General features: G+C 53.0%; 9 protein-coding genes across 9 annotated transcripts; 7 read left to right on the top strand and 2 right to left on the bottom strand.

Annotated features, from left to right (window-relative positions):
• Positions 1–455: 455 nt before the first annotated feature.
• AYO20_03532 (hypothetical protein) lies at positions 456–1489 on the top strand (the record flags this gene model as incomplete). The annotated part of the gene is made up of 3 exons (XM_022641834.1): positions 456–670; positions 725–804; positions 858–1489. 3 exons carry the CDS (start codon positions 456–458, stop codon positions 1487–1489), a joined length of 927 nt encoding a protein of 308 aa, XP_022502067.1.
• A 796-nt stretch (positions 1490–2285) lies between these two features.
• Positions 2286–4190, top strand: AYO20_03531 (hypothetical protein; the record flags this gene model as incomplete). The annotated part of the gene is made up of 1 exon (XM_022641833.1): positions 2286–4190. One exon carries the CDS (start codon positions 2286–2288, stop codon positions 4188–4190), a length of 1905 nt encoding a protein of 634 aa, XP_022502066.1.
• A 2305-nt stretch (positions 4191–6495) lies between these two features.
• Positions 6496–7057, top strand: AYO20_03530 (hypothetical protein; the record flags this gene model as incomplete). Its single annotated transcript, XM_022641832.1, has 2 exons — positions 6496–6906; positions 7010–7057. The coding sequence occupies 2 exons, from the start codon at positions 6496–6498 to the stop codon at positions 7055–7057; spliced, it is 459 nt and encodes a 152-aa protein (XP_022502065.1).
• A 2085-nt stretch (positions 7058–9142) lies between these two features.
• On the top strand, positions 9143–9898 carry AYO20_03529 (hypothetical protein; the record flags this gene model as incomplete). Its single annotated transcript, XM_022641831.1, has 1 exon — positions 9143–9898. The coding sequence occupies one exon, from the start codon at positions 9143–9145 to the stop codon at positions 9896–9898; it is 756 nt and encodes a 251-aa protein (XP_022502064.1).
• A 137-nt stretch (positions 9899–10035) lies between these two features.
• Positions 10036–10728, bottom strand: AYO20_03528 (hypothetical protein; the record flags this gene model as incomplete). The annotated part of the gene is made up of 1 exon (XM_022641830.1): positions 10036–10728. The coding sequence occupies one exon, from the start codon at positions 10726–10728 to the stop codon at positions 10036–10038; it is 693 nt and encodes a 230-aa protein (XP_022502063.1).
• A 313-nt stretch (positions 10729–11041) lies between these two features.
• AYO20_03527 (small nuclear ribonucleoprotein Sm D3) lies at positions 11042–11535 on the top strand (the record flags this gene model as incomplete). Its single annotated transcript, XM_022641829.1, has 3 exons — positions 11042–11098; positions 11162–11222; positions 11303–11535. 3 exons carry the CDS (start codon positions 11042–11044, stop codon positions 11533–11535), a joined length of 351 nt encoding a protein of 116 aa, XP_022502062.1.
• A 566-nt stretch (positions 11536–12101) lies between these two features.
• On the top strand, positions 12102–13358 carry AYO20_03526 (hypothetical protein; the record flags this gene model as incomplete). The annotated part of the gene is made up of 1 exon (XM_022641828.1): positions 12102–13358. The coding sequence occupies one exon, from the start codon at positions 12102–12104 to the stop codon at positions 13356–13358; it is 1257 nt and encodes a 418-aa protein (XP_022502061.1).
• Positions 13359–13789: 431 nt separating this feature from the next.
• On the bottom strand, positions 13790–14359 carry AYO20_03525 (hypothetical protein; the record flags this gene model as incomplete). The annotated part of the gene is made up of 1 exon (XM_022641827.1): positions 13790–14359. One exon carries the CDS (start codon positions 14357–14359, stop codon positions 13790–13792), a length of 570 nt encoding a protein of 189 aa, XP_022502060.1.
• A 289-nt stretch (positions 14360–14648) lies between these two features.
• Positions 14649–18170, top strand: AYO20_03524 (hypothetical protein; the record flags this gene model as incomplete). Its single annotated transcript, XM_022641826.1, has 1 exon — positions 14649–18170. The coding sequence occupies one exon, from the start codon at positions 14649–14651 to the stop codon at positions 18168–18170; it is 3522 nt and encodes a 1173-aa protein (XP_022502059.1).
• Between the last annotated feature and the right edge of the window lie 327 nt (positions 18171–18497).

The raw sequence follows: 18497 nt of genomic DNA, 5'->3' as shown, positions 1-18497 counted from the left end.
CTTGATTCGTAAGTCGGCCGTTTCTCTAATTCTTTCGTGCCAATTGACAGACGTCCACCGTATTGTGAAATTGGGGTTCCCATGGGGAGGTGATGTGTCGCGTGACAAAGTGGGCCACAGGGTGTCAAAGGCCACGGCAGGCAGAATGAAACAAAAGTGCCTAAGCCTTTGTTGCGCTGTATTTCTTTGAGGCCGACCTCAATCTGCAAGGGATACCGACGTGAAAGTGGCACAGGCAATCAGGTAGGCAGCGCCTGTGCCTGCCAAGACTGTTGCATCATCTCAACCCTCAACCCTGAACCCAGTCAAGTCACCTCAGCTTGCCGAGCTGCAGGTCGATCCTTTTCTCATGTTCATTCCTTCCTCCATTCAGAGGGCTCACTGTTCGTTCTGGGTGACGGATGTGCCTGTCTCTCTCTCCCACCTGTTTACTGTGCATCCATCAACTTATCACTATGCCACCAAAACGCAAGTCCGCCGATTCACCTCTGTTGCTGGACGTGAAGTCACCCAAGACTAAAAAGGTCAAGCCTACTGCATCTGCAGCCCAGGCGAACCTCGCCAAATCATCTCCGCCGAATGTCTCTGCAGTCATGACGCCTATGTCTGTGAAGGCGCCGACAAGAGCCAGGAGGGGTGGTGGCAAAGCGCCTCGTTCCAGGGCACCAGGGTCTGTGCACGAATGCTTACCGATCAAGAGTGACTGACACAAACTCTGTTACAGATTCTATCAAAGTGGATCTGGCAACAACTCTGTTCCTCCCATTCAGCACAACCTCAACAAGCTCTTTGACCAGTATCGCGGTATGCTCCTAACCAAGGACGACTCTGACGAGCAACTACTGACCTCCTTCCAGACAATCCCAAAGACGCCCCAGACACAATTGGCATAGAGGGCGCTCAGAAATATCTGACCGATCTGGGAGTGGAACTGGATGAATTGGCTCACCTGGGCATCTGTGACCTGTTGCAGTGCCCGTCCATCGGCGAGTTCGAGCGCGAGTCGTTCGTTTCCGGGTGGCGAAGTGTCAGCTTGGGTGACAAGACATACGATACGACAGCACGACAAGCACAGTATGTCGATGTGATCAGAAAGAAACTAGCCAATACCCCAGCCTATTTCAGACAAGTCTACCGCAATGCATTCAAGCTCGCCAAACCCGAAGGGCAACGAAGTGTTCCTGTGGACTCGGCAATCGACTTCTGGAACATGTTCTTCCGACAAGGCAAAGGGGGAATTGAGTGGAATAGTCCTTCGACCCAATGGTTGGACCTGTGGTGTGAGTTCTACGAGTCGCAAAGCAAGAGACCAGTCAACAAAGATCTGTGGAATATGGTTGGTGAATTGGTTATGAAGACCAAAGAACCGGATGGGGAGTCTCTGAGTTGGTGGACAGAAGATGGTGCGTGGCCGATGGCAATCGACGACTTTGTCAACTTTATAAGAGAGAAGAGGAAGGTCAGTGGGGATAATATGGACACTAGCTGAAAGGACGAAGTTGCACTGTCGACGTTGTGCCATTCCGACATGATGGGCGAGCATGGCCAGAGCCGAACCTGGGTGATGGGTAGACGGGTCATGCGTATCGTACTCGAGGCCTTGTATGCTAGAAGGACAAGATCGCAGCGGACAGCACACATGGAGATAATGTGAACATGCTATCAACAAACTTGGAAGGACAATACTGCCTGGTAGTTTCCCTTGTCTTGAGACAGGACCCCTTTTGGCACCCAACGTCACGTGATACAGAAGACTTGCTTACTCAGGCGTGTGCCTCGTGCGGCGATCGATCTATTCGCTTCGCTTACCTCGCTCTGCTCGCTGTCACGATAGAATAAATCCTTTGGGCTGCGTGACACCCTTTTGCTTGTCTCTACAGAATCTGCATCCATTTTTCATGTTATTACAAATCTCTTCCAGCACTGAATCTTTCCTGGTAGGAATGTCTTACTAGACTGTCCGCCCATTGTTTCTCTTTCATCTGGCTGTTTGAATTCGCATTGACATTCATCGTTCTCTCTCCACCTCAACTCCAGACATGGTCCCCGCTTTCTCTCCAGCTCGAGGCATTCATCCTTCTCTCAAGAACCGGCGATTGTAAACTTGTATAATCACAATCCCCAGAGTCCCACTGCTATTCACATCATCTAACCCGGGTACCCACACTATGCTTGGTCCGCAGCCATAACTCTCGATTTGTCCAGATCGGCCCCGTTACCCCAACCCTCGAACGCCCATGTCTGCGTAGCCTCATCATCGACCTCGGACACGCAATGCGCAGAAGATGCCTTTACCTTCGAGGGAGGTCTTGACCCTCCGTTTGATTTTCGACTGTGATGGAGACGAAGAGGAAGAACCACAACCTGCTATATCCCAAGATCTGTCGAATGCCTCGTCGCTGCTGCGGCTGCCCGTTGAGCTTCGCCTCAAGATCCTCCGCTACCTCCTGCGCATAGATCGCAACCGCAAGGCCCACACGCGCCGACCCCCGCAGAATAGCATCTCCGAGTTGCTCTACCTGAATCCGAGGCGCATTCTCGAGGCCGCGCCGTTCAAGCACAAAGGCAATCAAGAGATCAACGGAAGCCCTCCGGTCATAAATAGCTGCCAGCTACACCCCGCCATCCTGAAAACATGTAAACAGCTCTACCTGGAAGGCAAGACGGTCCTGTACACCGAGAACAAGGTGGTTGGGGTGCAGTCGGGCATCAGAGGGCTGGGCGCGAAGCTGAAAAACTACGGCATCCCTGTCTTTGGGCCTTTTCCATCGTCACGGCTGATCAACGCCCCGTACGATAAATCGAAGCCGTGGGAGTCCAGGTTTGACCCTGTCATGCTTTTCAGTGGTGGAAATACCAAGGCCGACGCTCCCTTCTATGTCTGCGGCTACAAGGACTCGGCGGACTTTATGCACGCTCTTTGGATCATGGTCAAGTGTCCTTTTGCGAGAGGCATGGGATACAATCTGTCGTTGCCCGCGGAGCCGCAGTATCGGTACGTCAGCCGAACTGACAGCTTTGTGAAGTTTGCTGTGTTGCCATGGCTACACAACCACATCAACTCGATCAACTTGCATAGCCCGATTCCAGAGGCCACATCAGAAGATAAGCCACAGGTAACATCTGACACGTGCAACAGTCGGGTCACGCCCCTTCGTGATGAGCTTGCCAAACATGTCCTTGCCAGCAAAACGGAGCCTAACCTGCACACATACAAAGCAATCTGTGCTTACCTCGAGCAGGTCCTGCTTCAGGGCGAGATCTGCGTCGATCAAGGGAACTTCGTTAGTGGCGAGTTGATTTTCGAGCGCGTGTGCTACGAGGCTTCTAGCATCGTACGCACCAGAACAAGCAAACTGGTGGATGTGTCCTCCAAGAGCAAGGATGGCATCAATCGGGTGTGCAAGCTAATTGCCGTTAGTGCATACAGACTGTGCGAGCTTCGCAGCGGTTCTTTAGCCCGGCTCATTGCAAAAAGAATGCAGAACTTGTCAGCAAAAGGAACGGCGGTTGCCGAGTCAAAGCAGCGTGAAAATTGCCAGGTTACGGAAATTCCGAAGGAAGAAGATGGTCAATCCACGGACGACTCGGCGTCAGCTACTCACGAAGACAGCTCATCCGTCACATCAACATCCGAGACGCGGACCAGCATCAGCGAGGAAACGGGCGAAAAGCCTGACGACGTCTCCACAGTCCATCCACCGGATAAAACACAGACGAAAACCACACTCTCGACCACGTCACTCACGCATTCGATTCCAAGAACGACACGTCTGGAGCCGCAACTGGCCGCCGACCTCGCCCTGACAAGCGGTCTTCTTGCGTTACGCCTGCCCTGTGCCTCGCCTGTGCCGGAATGGAATATTCGTCTCGACATTATGCTTTTGAGGCTTTTCGCTGAGAGAGATGACTTTGCCAATGCAGTTTGGAGCATTCGTCGCATACATAATAACGGTACCGTCGAACTGCAGAGTATGAAGCAGAAAAACAAGACGGGTGACAAGAAATGGCAGGCGTTGAGCGACTTGGTGCAAGATTTGGCGCAGCAGCTAAGGCCGGGTGCAGGTAGAGGTTCCTTCGCCGACGTAGCAGATCAATGCCAGCAGGTCGTTACAGTCTTGTGGGGAGACAGATTGATTCCGAAGAAGGGGTTTAATGGATTAATCTGGACATTCCGGTGGGCTGGATAAGGGGAGCGGTGCGGCGGGATATGCTTGAGGCGAACCGTGGGATGGACAGGTTGCAAATCTGCATTGCTGGTCGCCATGCTTTTTCATTTGCGGTTGCGGTTGCGGTTTTCCGGGCATGGCGCTGGGGTCGGGATTGTTTCAGAGACCGAGCGAATGGGAATCTTGTTTCTATGACGAAATGGCAATGAATGAACATGACAGTGACATGACGAATATGAAGGCAACCGTGTAGCCAGGTTTCTATGAGGGTATCTGTTACTGATTGAACTGCACGGTGTTTAGGGGGTAATTCGGTGTGCGAGACAATTGTTCACTTGCTTCACGCTCTTTGGAGGAGGCTGCGCTCTGCCTGCCTGCCACATGATTGCATGGGTTCTCATGTCCTTTTTTTAATGAAATGAGTAGAGACGGTCGGAAGGCTGCAGTCAGCCTTTGTTTTCCCCCATCCGGGAGTTGGCTTCCAAATGGGACCATGTGGTTCAGCCCGTTGATAGTGCCAAGGCTCTTGGCACTATTCATGACCCCACAATAATAGCGCTAATTCGCCAGCCTCGTCTTCGGCGTCACGTCGTTCAGCCAGCACGAATATGTGATCAGAACTACAAACACCTCTCTGCTTCACCCAGGTCACTACCGCTTTCGGGATTTCCCTCCATCGACCCCATACCCTGGCGAATGTATCGCTGTCCGGCTTCCACCTCGTGTCTGGGTGCCCTATGAAAGACTGTAAGTCACGAGTTGACGCGAGTTCGTGTCAGTACCATGTTAGAGACTGGTCCATCAAGCGCTCGTCGACAAGTGCACACGGCATTAACCAGCGGTGGTCCCCGCAAAGGAACTGTACAGCTTCACAGATACCGATCGGAAGTGGACGCAGAACTTCCCCGTGTACTAGCTGACTGCTGCATACCCTCCTCCCCGGCACTGCCATGGCTAAAAGAAAGCTATCAAATCTGCTCGGAGACTAACTACTCATACTCTATTCACGGTCCGATGTAAGCAGGCAGCGTTTCTGTTGCGGAACATCAATATTGTTCCCGCAAATAGGAAAACGCACGCTGCTACCAGGACTCGATCCTTCCCTACTGGACTACCGTATCGGGTCTGCAATGGAGCCCGAAGTCAGTCTTCTATGCCTGAGTGTGCAAGACCAGTTCCACCAGTTGTTTATACCTGTCTATTGCCACAAGGCTCGACAGGACGATTGCCCCAGGCCACCCCGATTCTTCCTTCGCGTCCGACCAAGTCACAAGTTCAGGAGCTTGGTTTGAATTTGACACACTCCTAATGTTGATAGTTATTGCCCATGTCCTACGGACACCGCCAACCATCACTACGATACTGGGCATCTTCCAAAGCTAGGATGTCAGAAGTGGCCCCACGAGCCTGTTTGGATCATCCGTCTATATCACTCGCTGGGGCCGGAACAATGTCCTTGAAGCCAAGCATTTTCTGCTTTGGACAAGCTCGTTACTTTTGGCCTCGAGCACGATACCCTCCGGACAGAGATTCGAACATAGATACTCAGACAAGGCCTTGGCTCTCCACAGTTATTCTCTCCGGCGAATCGGCCTTTGCTGTTGCTGTTTATGGGCTTGTCGAAGGTGTATGGCTTTGGTAGTACAATCTAGCCTGGACGTCGAGATCCCCGCGACTAGCCACTGTTCCGGCAGAACACAGCCGTTGCTGACCTCATCCATGCTTTCGAAAGTGCCACGATCTCCAAGCTTGTCAAGAGATTTCGGGTGGGTCCGTCAGCAGCGGCTACACTGTGGACTACTACTCCTGCCGAACCACCTACCGTTCCTAGTATACGACGCATATCTTCATCGGAATCTCGATCTGGTGGTGGTCTATGTACAGAAACGACAACTGGAAAGCCGCCCAAGCAGAATCAGCCACAAGCCACCAGTGCTTTACCTGGGAGCGGGCTGTCGCTTAGTGATGGCTAGCAGCGAGACAGACGGGTCAAGGGCCGCTTTATGCAAGGGATGAGCTTTTTTTATACGGCCGGTCGGCTGGCCTTTGAGAGGTGTATAACGTGAGTATACTATTTCGATTACGGCTGAGCGGTCGTATCTCGTCGTCTATGCCCTGGTAGGAGGTGGCTGGCTTCGACGGCGACTGGAACAGGCAGGTATAAGATATGTGAGATCCCAGATCGTTGTGGAAGACTATCATCTTCTCTCCAAGCTCTACAGTAACATACAACACCCCCTTTTCTGACGAACCCCAACAGAAAGCCAACCCCGAGTTTCCGAGTCCACGAAGCGCGCAGCCGAGAATCGTCTACCCAGAACACAAAATGTCGGCACACTTTGACTCGTCCCACTTCCAGTCGGAGCTCCACGACATGGCCGCCGACGTCCCCTACAAGATCGACGTGACCCAGTACGAGAGCCTGGTCATGTTCCTGCAACGGCTCGCCCACTCGTACGCCGACATGTCGCACGACGAAAGCCTAGAGAAGGGCCTCCATGATCTGACCACCGTGGTGAACACCATCGCGACGCCGGGAAGTTCCCAGCCCGGCGGCGCCGTCTGGAGTGATCCCTTGGTGACCAGCTGCATCCACCAGCTGCGGACCGAGGGCCACTGCCTCAACCTGTTTGTATTCCTGAGGCAGGTCCACGACGACTACGTCGACCTGTCGTTCGACTCGCAGCTCCAAACCACCATGAACAACGTCGCGGTGCAGCTGGAGGGTGTTTCACTTGTACGTGCTGAATCCTGCGTTCCCCCTTCCCCTTCTCTTCAAAAAATATTTTGGGGGAACTTGAGCCCGAGTCCTTTTCTTTTTCTGACACTCCCGCAAACAGGACGAGGAGTACACAGTCACAGGGGGTTTCGTGAGTGGACACAGCTAGCCGCCGGCGCCGGGTGTTTTGCGATCATGCGATCTGACAACCTCTTTTTTTCCCCCCGAGCGACAGCTTCCACCGGTCCTCTCTCCTAGTTCGGCAAACATCTATGCGAGATGAGGGATGCGCAAGGGGTATATTGATGATGCTGGTGAAGAAAGTGACCGGGCTGGAGATGGAGACTTTGGTTTTTAGAGGAGAGGGGATATTGTTGATAACGTCGTCTACATGGTCTAGCGAGGTGTTTTTACTCTTTTTCTATCCTTTTTTTCTCTTCCTTTGTCTCTCTCTCTCTCTCTCTTTCTCTCTCTCTTGTGTTAGGTTCATTGGTTAGCGATCAATCTTGGGGTTTTTCATTCATTCCTAGGCTTTGAGTTTCTGTTATACTTTAATCCACCTAACAATCAAGTCACGGTAATGGTACTACTCTGTGGGGACGGGCCGCTGCGCAAAGCATGGATCTAAGCACAGGAATATACATGCATAGGTACCGAATGAAAAGAAATGGAATGGAAAGGGGGATGGAATGGGAGAGGAAAAAGAGAGTATGATGGGTAATGTAGGTATGCAGGTATGTACCCAGGTAGGTATAGGGGGGCCATGTTGCATCCTTTGCCTGGCGTACGAGGTCCAAGATGATAAGAGTAGGTTACCTCGAAAAGACGCTGGTACTCGGTACATATCCTAGGATCGTTATTTGATGTTCTCGTACCATCACGCATGAATGGATCCGGGGTATACATTCATGTTCTACAGGGTTCATCAGCACAGAGGCAGGGAGGGAAGGGAGGGAGGGAGGGGGTATGGTATGGTACAGTATGGTACGCACGAGACAGAAAGGGAAGTAATTCGCTGCATGTTTGTAAGGTATTCCTCGGGCTCCGAACTCACGGAGTACCTATGTAGGTAGGTACCTACATACTTGCCATTGTCAGGTGTGTGGTCTCGCTACCCCGTACTGTAGAACTTCGGCACAACACCCCCCGGACAGCCGTGCTGGTGCTGCCTACCTAGGTACTCCGTAGTGTACATACGAGTACTCGTCCTTGGTCCAAATAGTAGTAGACTCGCTGCGAATCGACGGCGGGCTACAGAAGGACTTGAGGATCTGCGAGGTACGAGGTACAGATGTACAGACTCCATCCATACCTACCTAGCCAAGCAGCCAAGCTAGCTCGCTACCTACATAGTTGCCTGCGAGTCGAGGGACTCGGTATTCCAATCACAAGTCACAGAACCTCGCAGCTCGCATAGTTCGCCCGATCGCGTTACCTCCTCAACTCCTCCGACCCGATTTTTTGTTACGAGTACGAACCACGAGTACCAGCCTAGCACCAGCACGGATCGTTAGTTAGTTGACCCCAGAACAGAATGCCAGAACAGAACGCCTTCTTCATCCAGACAACTAGACCCAACTAAACCTCGGTTGGCGGCGCGCGCGTGCGAGAAAGAGAGAGAGCTGGTATTTTCAGCTGGCCACACGAGTAACTTATCACTATGTACCTCGTACTTCGCACAGTAGCCTCGTAGACTCGTAGTGGCGGCGCGCCTTGGAGGCCTTATCTTTCGACTATGACGTATGACCACGACTATCTCCCGAGTATGGAGTACGGAGTACGAGGTACTCGTGCCTACCAACACCAGCTGGTACAGTATGTGCTGCGTTGTGCTGTGATGGGATGCATGTCCATGTGTGGTGCTTGTGTGGCGCGCTTAACCCCCCGTGGAAATGACCAACGAGATTGGATGGGGAGATGACAAAGGGGAAAGACAGGGGAGGCGGAGGGCCTGAAACAGGTTGTGAAACTAACCCCAGCACTAGCACTGGCAGCCACTGGCACGAACTGGTTCCTGGTGGTGAACTGAATTGAGGATCGAGGACTGAGGACTGTGGCTTCTCTACTTGGTACATACATCAATCAACAACAACGCGACAAAGAATTGTACACGTGAAGGTGAAGGACGAGTACGAATAGAAAAAGAAAGAAAAAAAGCCCACCAAGCCAGGCGATCAGGTGCGAAGAATAAGAATAAAGGATCGTCTTCACTCTCTGTCAACGCCAAAGGGCCCAGACAATATACTCAGTCAGCATGAGCAAAGTCCAGCTCCACGACCACAGCGCCTCATACCACGCCATCACGACAAAGTCACCCCAAGGCCTGCAGTGCCTCAAGAGGCTGTTTCTCGAATATGACAATGCCAATCCAAGTCGCGCCAACCTCAACAGCCTCTTCTCCAGAGACTTTACAGATAACGAGAACGAGTCGGAGCGCAATATCGGCCGAGACGAAGCCATCGAAACAATCATTTCCAGCCGGGCCAGGTGCTCGCGGCATCAGATCGACTTGAAACGCGCGACCTGTCTGGTCAATTCCGGGTCGAGCCACACAGTCTTCTTTGAAGGTGTGAGGTTTGTCATGTTCGCCTCTCCCGAAGGAAGTGATGCAGAGCTGCCCGTGGTCGAGGACAAAAGTACCTGGACCAGGATCCCCTTTTCCGGCAGGATGGAGGTCAGAGTCAAGGAGAATAAGTTTTCTCTCAAAGAAGCCGTGGCCGAGATCGTGAGCAGAAGGGTCACGTCCGACAATAGTGCCCTGGTCAAGCGGGACTTGATGGCCAGGACAAACTCGATGCCCATTGCCAGCCCAGCCGAGTCACCCTTGGCCAGACTCCAGTCAACAAGCACCAGCCAGCTTGGGTTGCCCACCAATGTGTCCGAGCTTCCTGCAGTAATTTCTGCTATCCCGAGCGACACCAAGTCTCTTCCTCCATACCATTCAATAAAGGGGACGCCGACTGTTACTTCGGGAAGCTCGGTTGATGGAGACCAGTTGGCAGGCCGTTGAAAATGATGGGTTATCCGGTGCTGGCCAAGCCGGAAACATGGCGTACCAGCCAGCAAGGCGTCGAGGATCCCAGTCATGGGTAACTCGAGATAGTAATGAATTGAAGACGAAAGTGCTTCTGGTCGTTTTGCTCTCCCTCATGATGATACAGTCTTTGGTAGTGGAGCTACCCTTCCCATCCCACCTCGCATAACTCGTTCGAAGCGGCTCTCCATCCTACTGAAGAATCCCCTGTAGTCTCGCCCAGGAATTTCCGGATTACGCCATCCGTCGCGGGTCCAAATACTCCAGCTCCCCATCTCGCGGGCCAGGAGGACGTCGGTGGCCAGGCGATCTCCCACAACTACGATCTCTTTGGGATCCTCTGTGACGCCATGGTCCTTGAAGTATTGTAGAATATCCGGCCCGCAGAACGGTTTCTTGCGCTCGGGATGCTGTCTCAGGACAGGAAGGCCCAGTTCCGTCTCCAGCTGCTTGGCCTCAGCTTCATGTTCCGGCGCAGAGGAGCTTCCCGCAGTGTTGGAAACGATCAAGATGCTGTGCGGGCTGTGGCTGAACTCGTCGCTCGCCTTGATCTTTTCGATCTTGTGTAGATATGCCTGGTGCAGTTTCACCGTCTCCGGTGGACACAGGGTGTTGTCTTTGTCTATGACAAGCGCACGAATGGTAGGTTTCTTGCCGACGACATTGAGAGAGGGAAGCCAAGGGCCAATGGGTAGTGGGAGTGGGAGCAGGGTCGGAATGGTTTTGTGTGGAAGCAGGCACGACGGCTCGTTCAGAGCGTAGGCTAGGGTCAGGCGAAGCGCTGGGACATTAGAAAAGAGTGGCATGTCAAAGTATGGCTCGATTCTTTCTTGGAGGGAGTCGAGGCCAACGCGAAGGAGGATGGAGACGCAGATGCGAAGTGATGAACAATGATGCGGAGTTAAGTCGGACTTAGTCATGCAGGTTCAAAATGTCAAATGTTGCTTTGATTTTCGTGGGCTGCGGTGCCTCCAAACCAAACCGCCTCGACTTCAAGCTCCAACGTTTAACCTCTTGCAGACGCCTCGATTTTGTTGCTACTGCTGTGACCTGTGTTTCCTCATTGCCGCTCTCAATCACCCTTTTTGCGCCGAGCCTTTGCACCTGTGGTCGCCCACGATGGGCAAACTCACCTCCACCATCGGCATCCCGATCAAGCTGCTCAACGAGGCACAGGTGAGCACTTCACATGGTCGTAATCCGATACTTACGTATGCTGACTATATACCCGCTATGCAGGGTCATGTGGTGACTTTAGAACTCACGTCCGGTCAAGTATACCGAGGAAAGCTTCTCGAGGGTGCGCTTCACTCTATTTTCCCTGCGATTACGTTCAACACACGACTTGTGCTGTGATGCTAACATCTACATTCTAAACAGCCGAAGATAACATGAATGTCCAACTAAAGGACATCACCGCCACGGCGCGCGACGGTCGAGTGTCGCATCTCGATCAAGTCTACATCCGAGGCAGCCACGTACGCTTCTTCATCGTCCCCGACATGCTACGGAATGCGCCCATGTTTAGATCGAGAGGTACCAGAGGTCGCGGTGTCGGATTGGCAAGAGGAAGAGCTACAGTCAACCGGGCGCGGGCTGGAAGGAGGAATTAAATGCACATTGACCATTATGGGAACGGCGAAATTGGGAAATGGTTTCTTCAGGAAGTGCGCGCGAACTCTTTACATAGAAGAGCAAAAGATCTGTCGCGCATGGAAGGCACGGACTCAGCGGCGAGAAGGAAGCGAGCAAGAAAATGGTGTGTGAGAAAACAGAACTCTGGAAGATATGGCCGCACTCCAGGATATCTATGAATCATTCTGGAATCGAGCCTAGCTCAAAAGCAGACTATGACAGGTTGGACGACTCCCGATGCCTCAATATGAATGAAATGCGCGGAAGGCGTCCACAATTGCGGCCTTTCGGCTTACGAATGCATTAGAAAACAATGACCTGCCAGCCCGCCAAGGCTGAGACACTCGGTATTATATTAAGAACTGAAACCCCCGATTCTCGAACCCGCGATACATTTGTTTAGTAGTTTACCAGGTAGTCATAGAATTTGACCTGGTATCTGGATCATCAGGATCGTCTGTTGAGGGTCCGAGAACCAGCTTCCTCTGAGTAACCAACCAACCTGACACCGCTGGCGGAGGGGGAGGGCAGAAAAGGGACGATGATGCCATCAAAATCACCATCACAACCACAGCCACCACCGCCACCATCACAACCTACAAAGCCATCGGCCTTCCGCCTCCTGATCCTCTCGCCCTCACCACCGAACAACACCTCAACGCCACCGCTCCGCCCATTTCTAGAGGCAATCACCGGCTCGCGGCCGTCGGACGACGTCGCCTCCTTTGCGGGGTATACCTCGCACCCGCCGCTCCGGTTGAGGACGAAATACTACGCCGCCGACGTGGGGATCTGGTGCGATGAACTGCCTTTGACTGTGACCTTGGAACATGGCGACGCAGATGGCGGGAAAAAGGCAGTGGCAACGGCAGAGGCATCGGGGAAGGTGTCCGAGTCTGAGCCTGTCACCCTCTCGCACTGGAGGGAGCAGATGCTCTCGTCCGAGGCGGCAGAGGTTCGCGCTGTCATTGGTGGAATCATCCTAGTCCTCCCCGTGGCGACGCCACAGTCACCCAACGCAGAGACACTACGTTCGTACGTCTCGCTCGTCGAGACTGTCCATGCACTGCGCGAGGCGGTCGAGGGCGAGAGCTATACCCGGGACGTCGCTTCTGCCGTGGTCCTACAGGCTACGGCGCCGGCGGTGAGCAAGGCCAAGTTAAACGAGACGGTGGAGCGACTGGAAGAGCTCTGTTTGTCCGAAGAGGGCATATTGGGGTGGGACTTTGTCGCGTGGGATGGGCAGCTCGAGGGGGCGGCGAGCGAGGGGAAAGATACGAAGAGCGCAATGGAGGGGGCGGAGGCGGAGGATGGAAACAGGGGTGCAGAGGACGAAAGAAATCAGTTCGGCGAGAAGACGGGGATCAAGCGCGTGATTGAGGTGCTCGAAGGGGTGGATTGGTCGGCATCGCCTCATTTGGACGGTGAAGATGATGGGCACGGAGACTATGAGTTGGCAGAACTTGACGATGACGACGAGGACGCTGAAGGGTTGTTTTCTTCTACGTCAAAGGACATCCTCGGAAATACCGCAGGGCTCCTGGGTTTTGATCAGGAGCTCCAACGCGAGATGATGGAGTTGAAGATGTCGATGCTCGGAGACGACGGTGACGACAGTGATGAGAATAACGGGGAGGGATCCGAAAGGGGTCGAGAAGATGAAGATACCCAGGTCGAGCAGCTGCAGGTGTTGATGGAGAGAGTCGTCGCTATCCGCGAGGCTGGATCTGAGATGCCCAGGCCTGAGAGAGAAAAGTTTGCTCGGAGAGAGATTGGGCGGATCATGAGGGAGATGGGATGAGATATGCCTGGCGTTTCCATCGAGGGCTGGTCCGTCAGGATCCATCATACCACGCTCTGTGTGTTATATTCGACTTTGAATGGTGATATCGTCGCATGCCCCGGCTGCTGATGTCGGTTGCATGTATTCGTATCATGCCCTTTGACTCAGATGGGGTTTTTTTCAATCTGCGTCATCTTCGTTGGTCAGGTGTCGTCAAAGAACAGACTTAGGTCCTCTGCGTGAGGATTATGTGGTGTTCCGAGGTCATGAGCTGAGCCTTTAGCCCTTTCCACGGCTGGCCAATCCCGACACATCAAGGTAGGGACGCAGTCCGATTCGGATTCCTCCATGGGCCATTCCTGGAATGCAGTCTCTGATTCCATTCTGATGGAACGGTCCATTCGTTGTCACCAGTCTGAATGGCTTCTCAATGGCTAATACTGTTCTCTTCATCCTTCTGGATCGTCAAAGGACAACTTGATTTTCTTTCCTTTCTTCTTAGCTGCAGGCTTTGCTGCAGACGGTCCGATTTTTGCTGCAACGGAATTCTCGTCTTTCTCCTTGGGAGGGTCCTTGCGCTTCGTCGTGTTCTCCGTTCCATGGTCAGTGCCTGCCTCCTGCTCCTCCTCCTCGCCTCCAACAACCTTGCCGACCTTCCTCTTCTTCGCATTCGCCGCAGAGCCGATCTCTGTCACCTTCTGTCTATCAGAGTGCTCGCCATCCTGGTGTCCGGCTCCTTGAGCCACTGTAGCACTAGCATCTTCCGCCTCAGATGGGTTTGGAGTTCCGTCTTCTCCCTTCATCATCCGCTCGAACTCGGCCTTTTCGACCCGCTCACCTCGCTCATCCAAAATCACTGGTTCGTCCTCGTCGTCGTCGCCGGTCTTTAACCTGTCCCTCTTTGGCCGAGGGATCTGGACATTGTTTCGTCCATCGAGCCCTCCAACTTCACCTTTCAATCTACGGAGAAAGGAAGGCTCTTGCTTGTTGTACTGTAGATTTTTGGCGTTGAATGCCATTGCTTCGTCCCCGATCAAGCAGGTCGAATCAAGCGCTGGTGTTTGCCGAGCGGGTTGTGTACACAGTATGGTAATAGACGTAAAGAGAAAAGCACCAAAGTATCTACCAAGTTAGGAGTAAGGGGTATGTCACGTGGCGATAAGACCTCTTATCTCTCCACAATGTGGTGTCTCCATTTGCGCATCGCGTGTTCGCCTCCTGAGTCTATAACGTCAAGACTCCTATCCTGGTCTGCCCACCTCAACTCCTTCTCAACATGTCTTGCCGTGACGGAACATAGTCGCATAGATGCTGTGGCCTCCTACACCCGCGCAATGTGCGCGAGGCTACATCAGAACGTCGCAAAAATTCCGGTTGCGCCCACAATTTGCATCGCGAGCGGCCGCCATTCTGCGCCGACACTATGCCTCCGACGTTGACCGCTCCCGCAATGATTCGCCGGCCGATCGAAAGTCCCTCGCCCGAGTCGCGAATCCTAGGTATAATGAGATAGGGATACAACAACTGAGCGACTACCTCCACCCCCAAGTCTTCCCTGCTGGGGCCACGCGACCACGCCCCGAGCTGGTTGAATTGTCCAAGGACCACCTCCGGCGACATGATCTGTTGGGGAAAAATCAGGACAATACCCAACCCATCGGATTGGATGTACCACCGGTCTTCGGAAGTTGCTTAGACGAGCACTTCACCAAACTGGGCCTCGACGCAGCCGAGCCCTACCTGTCGTATGGCAAGGAATTTGTGCGAGCAAATACCCCTCAAAGACCACGGAAATGGGCGATTCGCAGCGGGTGGACAAAGTATAACCCGGATATGACGACAGAAGAGGTGGATGCGCCAGACGACACGATGCTGTCATTCGACGTGGAAACCATGTGGAGAGAATCGCCCTTCGCGGTCATGGCCACGGCTGCTAGTCCTACGGCGTGGTATGCTTGGATATCGCCCTGGCTGCTGGGCGAAACGACAAATCCGAGGCAATTGATACCTTTGGGCGACCCGAGCAAACCGCGGATCGTGGTTGGACACAACATTGGGTATGACCGGGCGAGAGTCAAGGAAGAGTACGACCTACAGCAGTCGAGAAATTTCTTTATCGACACCATGTCGCTACATGTCGCCGTCAACGGCATGTGCTCTAGGCAGCGGCCAACCTGGATGAAGCACAAGAAGAACAGGGATCTGCGGGACAAAATGTCAAGTGAGCACAACTCGGTAGAGCTGCAGAGGATGCTTGAGAGTAAGATGCTTAGTGAGGAAGAGGAGGAACTCTGGGTTGGCCGGAGCTCGATCAACTCATTGCGGGATGTGGCCAAGTTCCATACAGGCATCACGATTGACAAGAGTCAGCGAGACTACTTTGGTGAACTGGACCGAGAAGGCATTCTTCAGCGCATCGAAGAGTTGCTCGACTACTGCGCCGCCGATGTGGCGATCACGCACAAAGTCTTCCAGAAAGTCTTTCCCAATTTCCTCGAGACCTGTCCACATCCTGTCAGCTTTGCCGCACTCCGGCATTTGTCGTCCGTCATCCTGCCTGTCGATAAGTCTTGGGATGAGTATATCGCCCGAGCAGAGAAGACGTATCTCCAGAGACTGAAAGATGTCGAGCAGCGGCTTTTGCAACTGTCAGAGGCGGCTTTGGAGGTCAAGGAAAAGCCGGAAGTCTACGAAAACGATCCGTGGCTCAACCAGCTTGACTGGACAGGACAAGAGATCAAATACAAGAAAGCTAAGAAGAAGGGCGAGGAGCCTGTCCCCGTGGCTCGACAAAAGAAGCCCGGCGCACCCAACTGGTATCGAGATCTATTCACCTCCAACGCGTCTCCAATAAACTTGACGGTGCGCACAAGAATTGCTCCGCTGTTGTTGAAGTTGTCTTGGGATGGCCATCCTCTGGTATGGTCTGATCAACACGGTTGGACCTTTCGAGTACCGAACAAGGATACTGGGAAATACGAGCACAGCAATGTGGTCAGCTGCGACATGTCAGAAGAGACGAATCCCAAGCTGAAATCGGACTTTCAACATACATACTTCAAACTTCCCCACAAGGATGGCCCAACAGCGCGTTGTGCGTCGCCACTCGCCAAGGGCTACTTGCAATACTTCGAACAGGGTACTTTGTCGTCGAAATTCACTCTGGCTAAAGAAGCTTTGGAGATGAACGCATCGTGCTCGTACTGGATCTCGGCCCGAGATAGGATCACTTCTCAGCTGGTCGTCCGAGAAGCCGATCGGGACCCTAGTCTGGCCGGCAAGTCTGATCAAGGGTTTATTCTTCCTCAGATCATCCCCATGGGTACCATCACTCGACGGGCCGTGGAGAATACATGGCTCACTGCCTCCAACGCCAAAGCCAACAGAGTGGGATCGGAACTCAAGGCCATGATCAAGGCACCACCAGGGTACTGCTTTGTTGGCGCGGACGTCGATAGTCAAGAACTCTGGATTGCCTCCGTTGTGGGCGATGCCCAGTTTCAGCTGCACGGCGGAAATGCCATTGGCTTCATGACTTTGGAAGGGACCAAGGCTGCGGGGACTGACCTACATTCCAAGACTGCAAAGATTCTGGGAATCTCTCGCAACGACGCCAAAGTGTTCAACTACGGTCGTATTTATGGTGCTGGCTTGAAATTCGCCGCAACGCTGCTTCGGCAATTCAATCCCTCTCTATCGGAACAGCAAACAAATGAGATCGCGACCAAACTCTACAAGGAAACAAAAGGCACTCGTACAAGGCGCAAGATGTTTGGCAGTGGCAGTTTCTGGCGAGGAGGTACCGAGTCCTTTGTTTTCAACAAACTCGAAGAATTTGCCGAGCAAGAACGACCTCGTACGCCGGTGCTGGGGGCTGGGATTACGGAAGCTCTCATGAGGAGATTCATCAACCAAGGCTCTTTCATGACTTCTCGGATCAATTGGGCCATTCAGTCCTCGGGCGTCGACTACCTCCACCTTCTGATAGTCAGCATGGACTATTTGATTCGGCGATTCAACCTGGATGCTCGCCTCGCAATCACCGTGCATGACGAGATCAGGTACCTGGTCAAACACGAGGACAGATATAGAGCGGCAATGGCGTTACAAATCAGCAACCTATGGACCAGAGCCATGTTCTCGCAGCAGATCGGTATCCAGGATCTTCCGCAGTCTTGTGCATTCTTCTCAGCAGTAGACATTGATCATGTCCTCCGCAAAGAAGTCGATATGGACTGCGTAACGCCCAGCCACCCGGAAAAGATCCCTCACGGCGAGAGTCTAGACATCAACCAATTGCTCGAAAAGGGGTCCGAGGCGTTTTTGGACCCAGCCGTTGTGCCAAAGGACGGGCCGATTGATCTGAATGGATATGCATACACTCCAAGACAAAGTGTCATGTCGAGTCTGAACAGTTCGGGTGATGTCGCTTACATCAAGGCGCAGATTACAAGCGACGAAAAAGAGTTGAAGGCCATCATCCGCGAAGCTGAGAACGACGCCTCCCCTCAATTGACAGAAGGGACTCCTACAACGACGACGGCCAAGGGCTCTACCAGATCTGGCTCTGGATCCGGGTCTGGTACTGGCACTTCGGGTTCGCCGCGGGGAAGACGCCCGAAGCCGAAAGTCCCTATTCCGCCTCACGCGCAGCCGCAGCGCGCCATGCTCATGGAGGTCGAGGATCGGTGGGACATGGGCTACAAGAAGGCCTTTGGCAACGCCGGCCACGGCCACGCCGGTGGTGTTGGGGCCCACAAGCCTTGGTTGACGGAGAAGAAGACGCCAGCGTGGTCGAGCCAGTGGGCGAATGATGGATGGGAAGTGTGAGATGAGATGAGATGATTGGTACTTTGTGCTGTCTATCCAGCATCTTCTTCAAGAGGTGGACTGCTCCATCATTGTACGAATAACGCATCGACCATGTTTATACTACTGCAGTCTATGTATTGGATTACCCATGTTTGTACATACATACATACTACCTATCTTTCTATATGTCTACCTGTGTACAAATGTACTACCACTTATATACCTACAATGTACTCACGATGTACATATATCCGTTACAATGTTTTCTCTGTATATATACGTGAGTCCATGTATGTGTGTGTGTGTGTGTGTGTGTGTGTGTGTGTGTGTGTGTCGATCTGACCG

Source organism: Fonsecaea nubica, assembly GCF_001646965.1.
Source record: "Fonsecaea nubica strain CBS 269.64 chromosome Unknown Scaff17, whole genome shotgun sequence".
Lineage (NCBI taxonomy): Eukaryota > Fungi > Ascomycota > Eurotiomycetes > Chaetothyriales > Herpotrichiellaceae > Fonsecaea > Fonsecaea nubica.
Note: the sequence above shows the minus strand (reverse complement) of the source record. Positions and strands in the feature narration are given on the sequence as shown.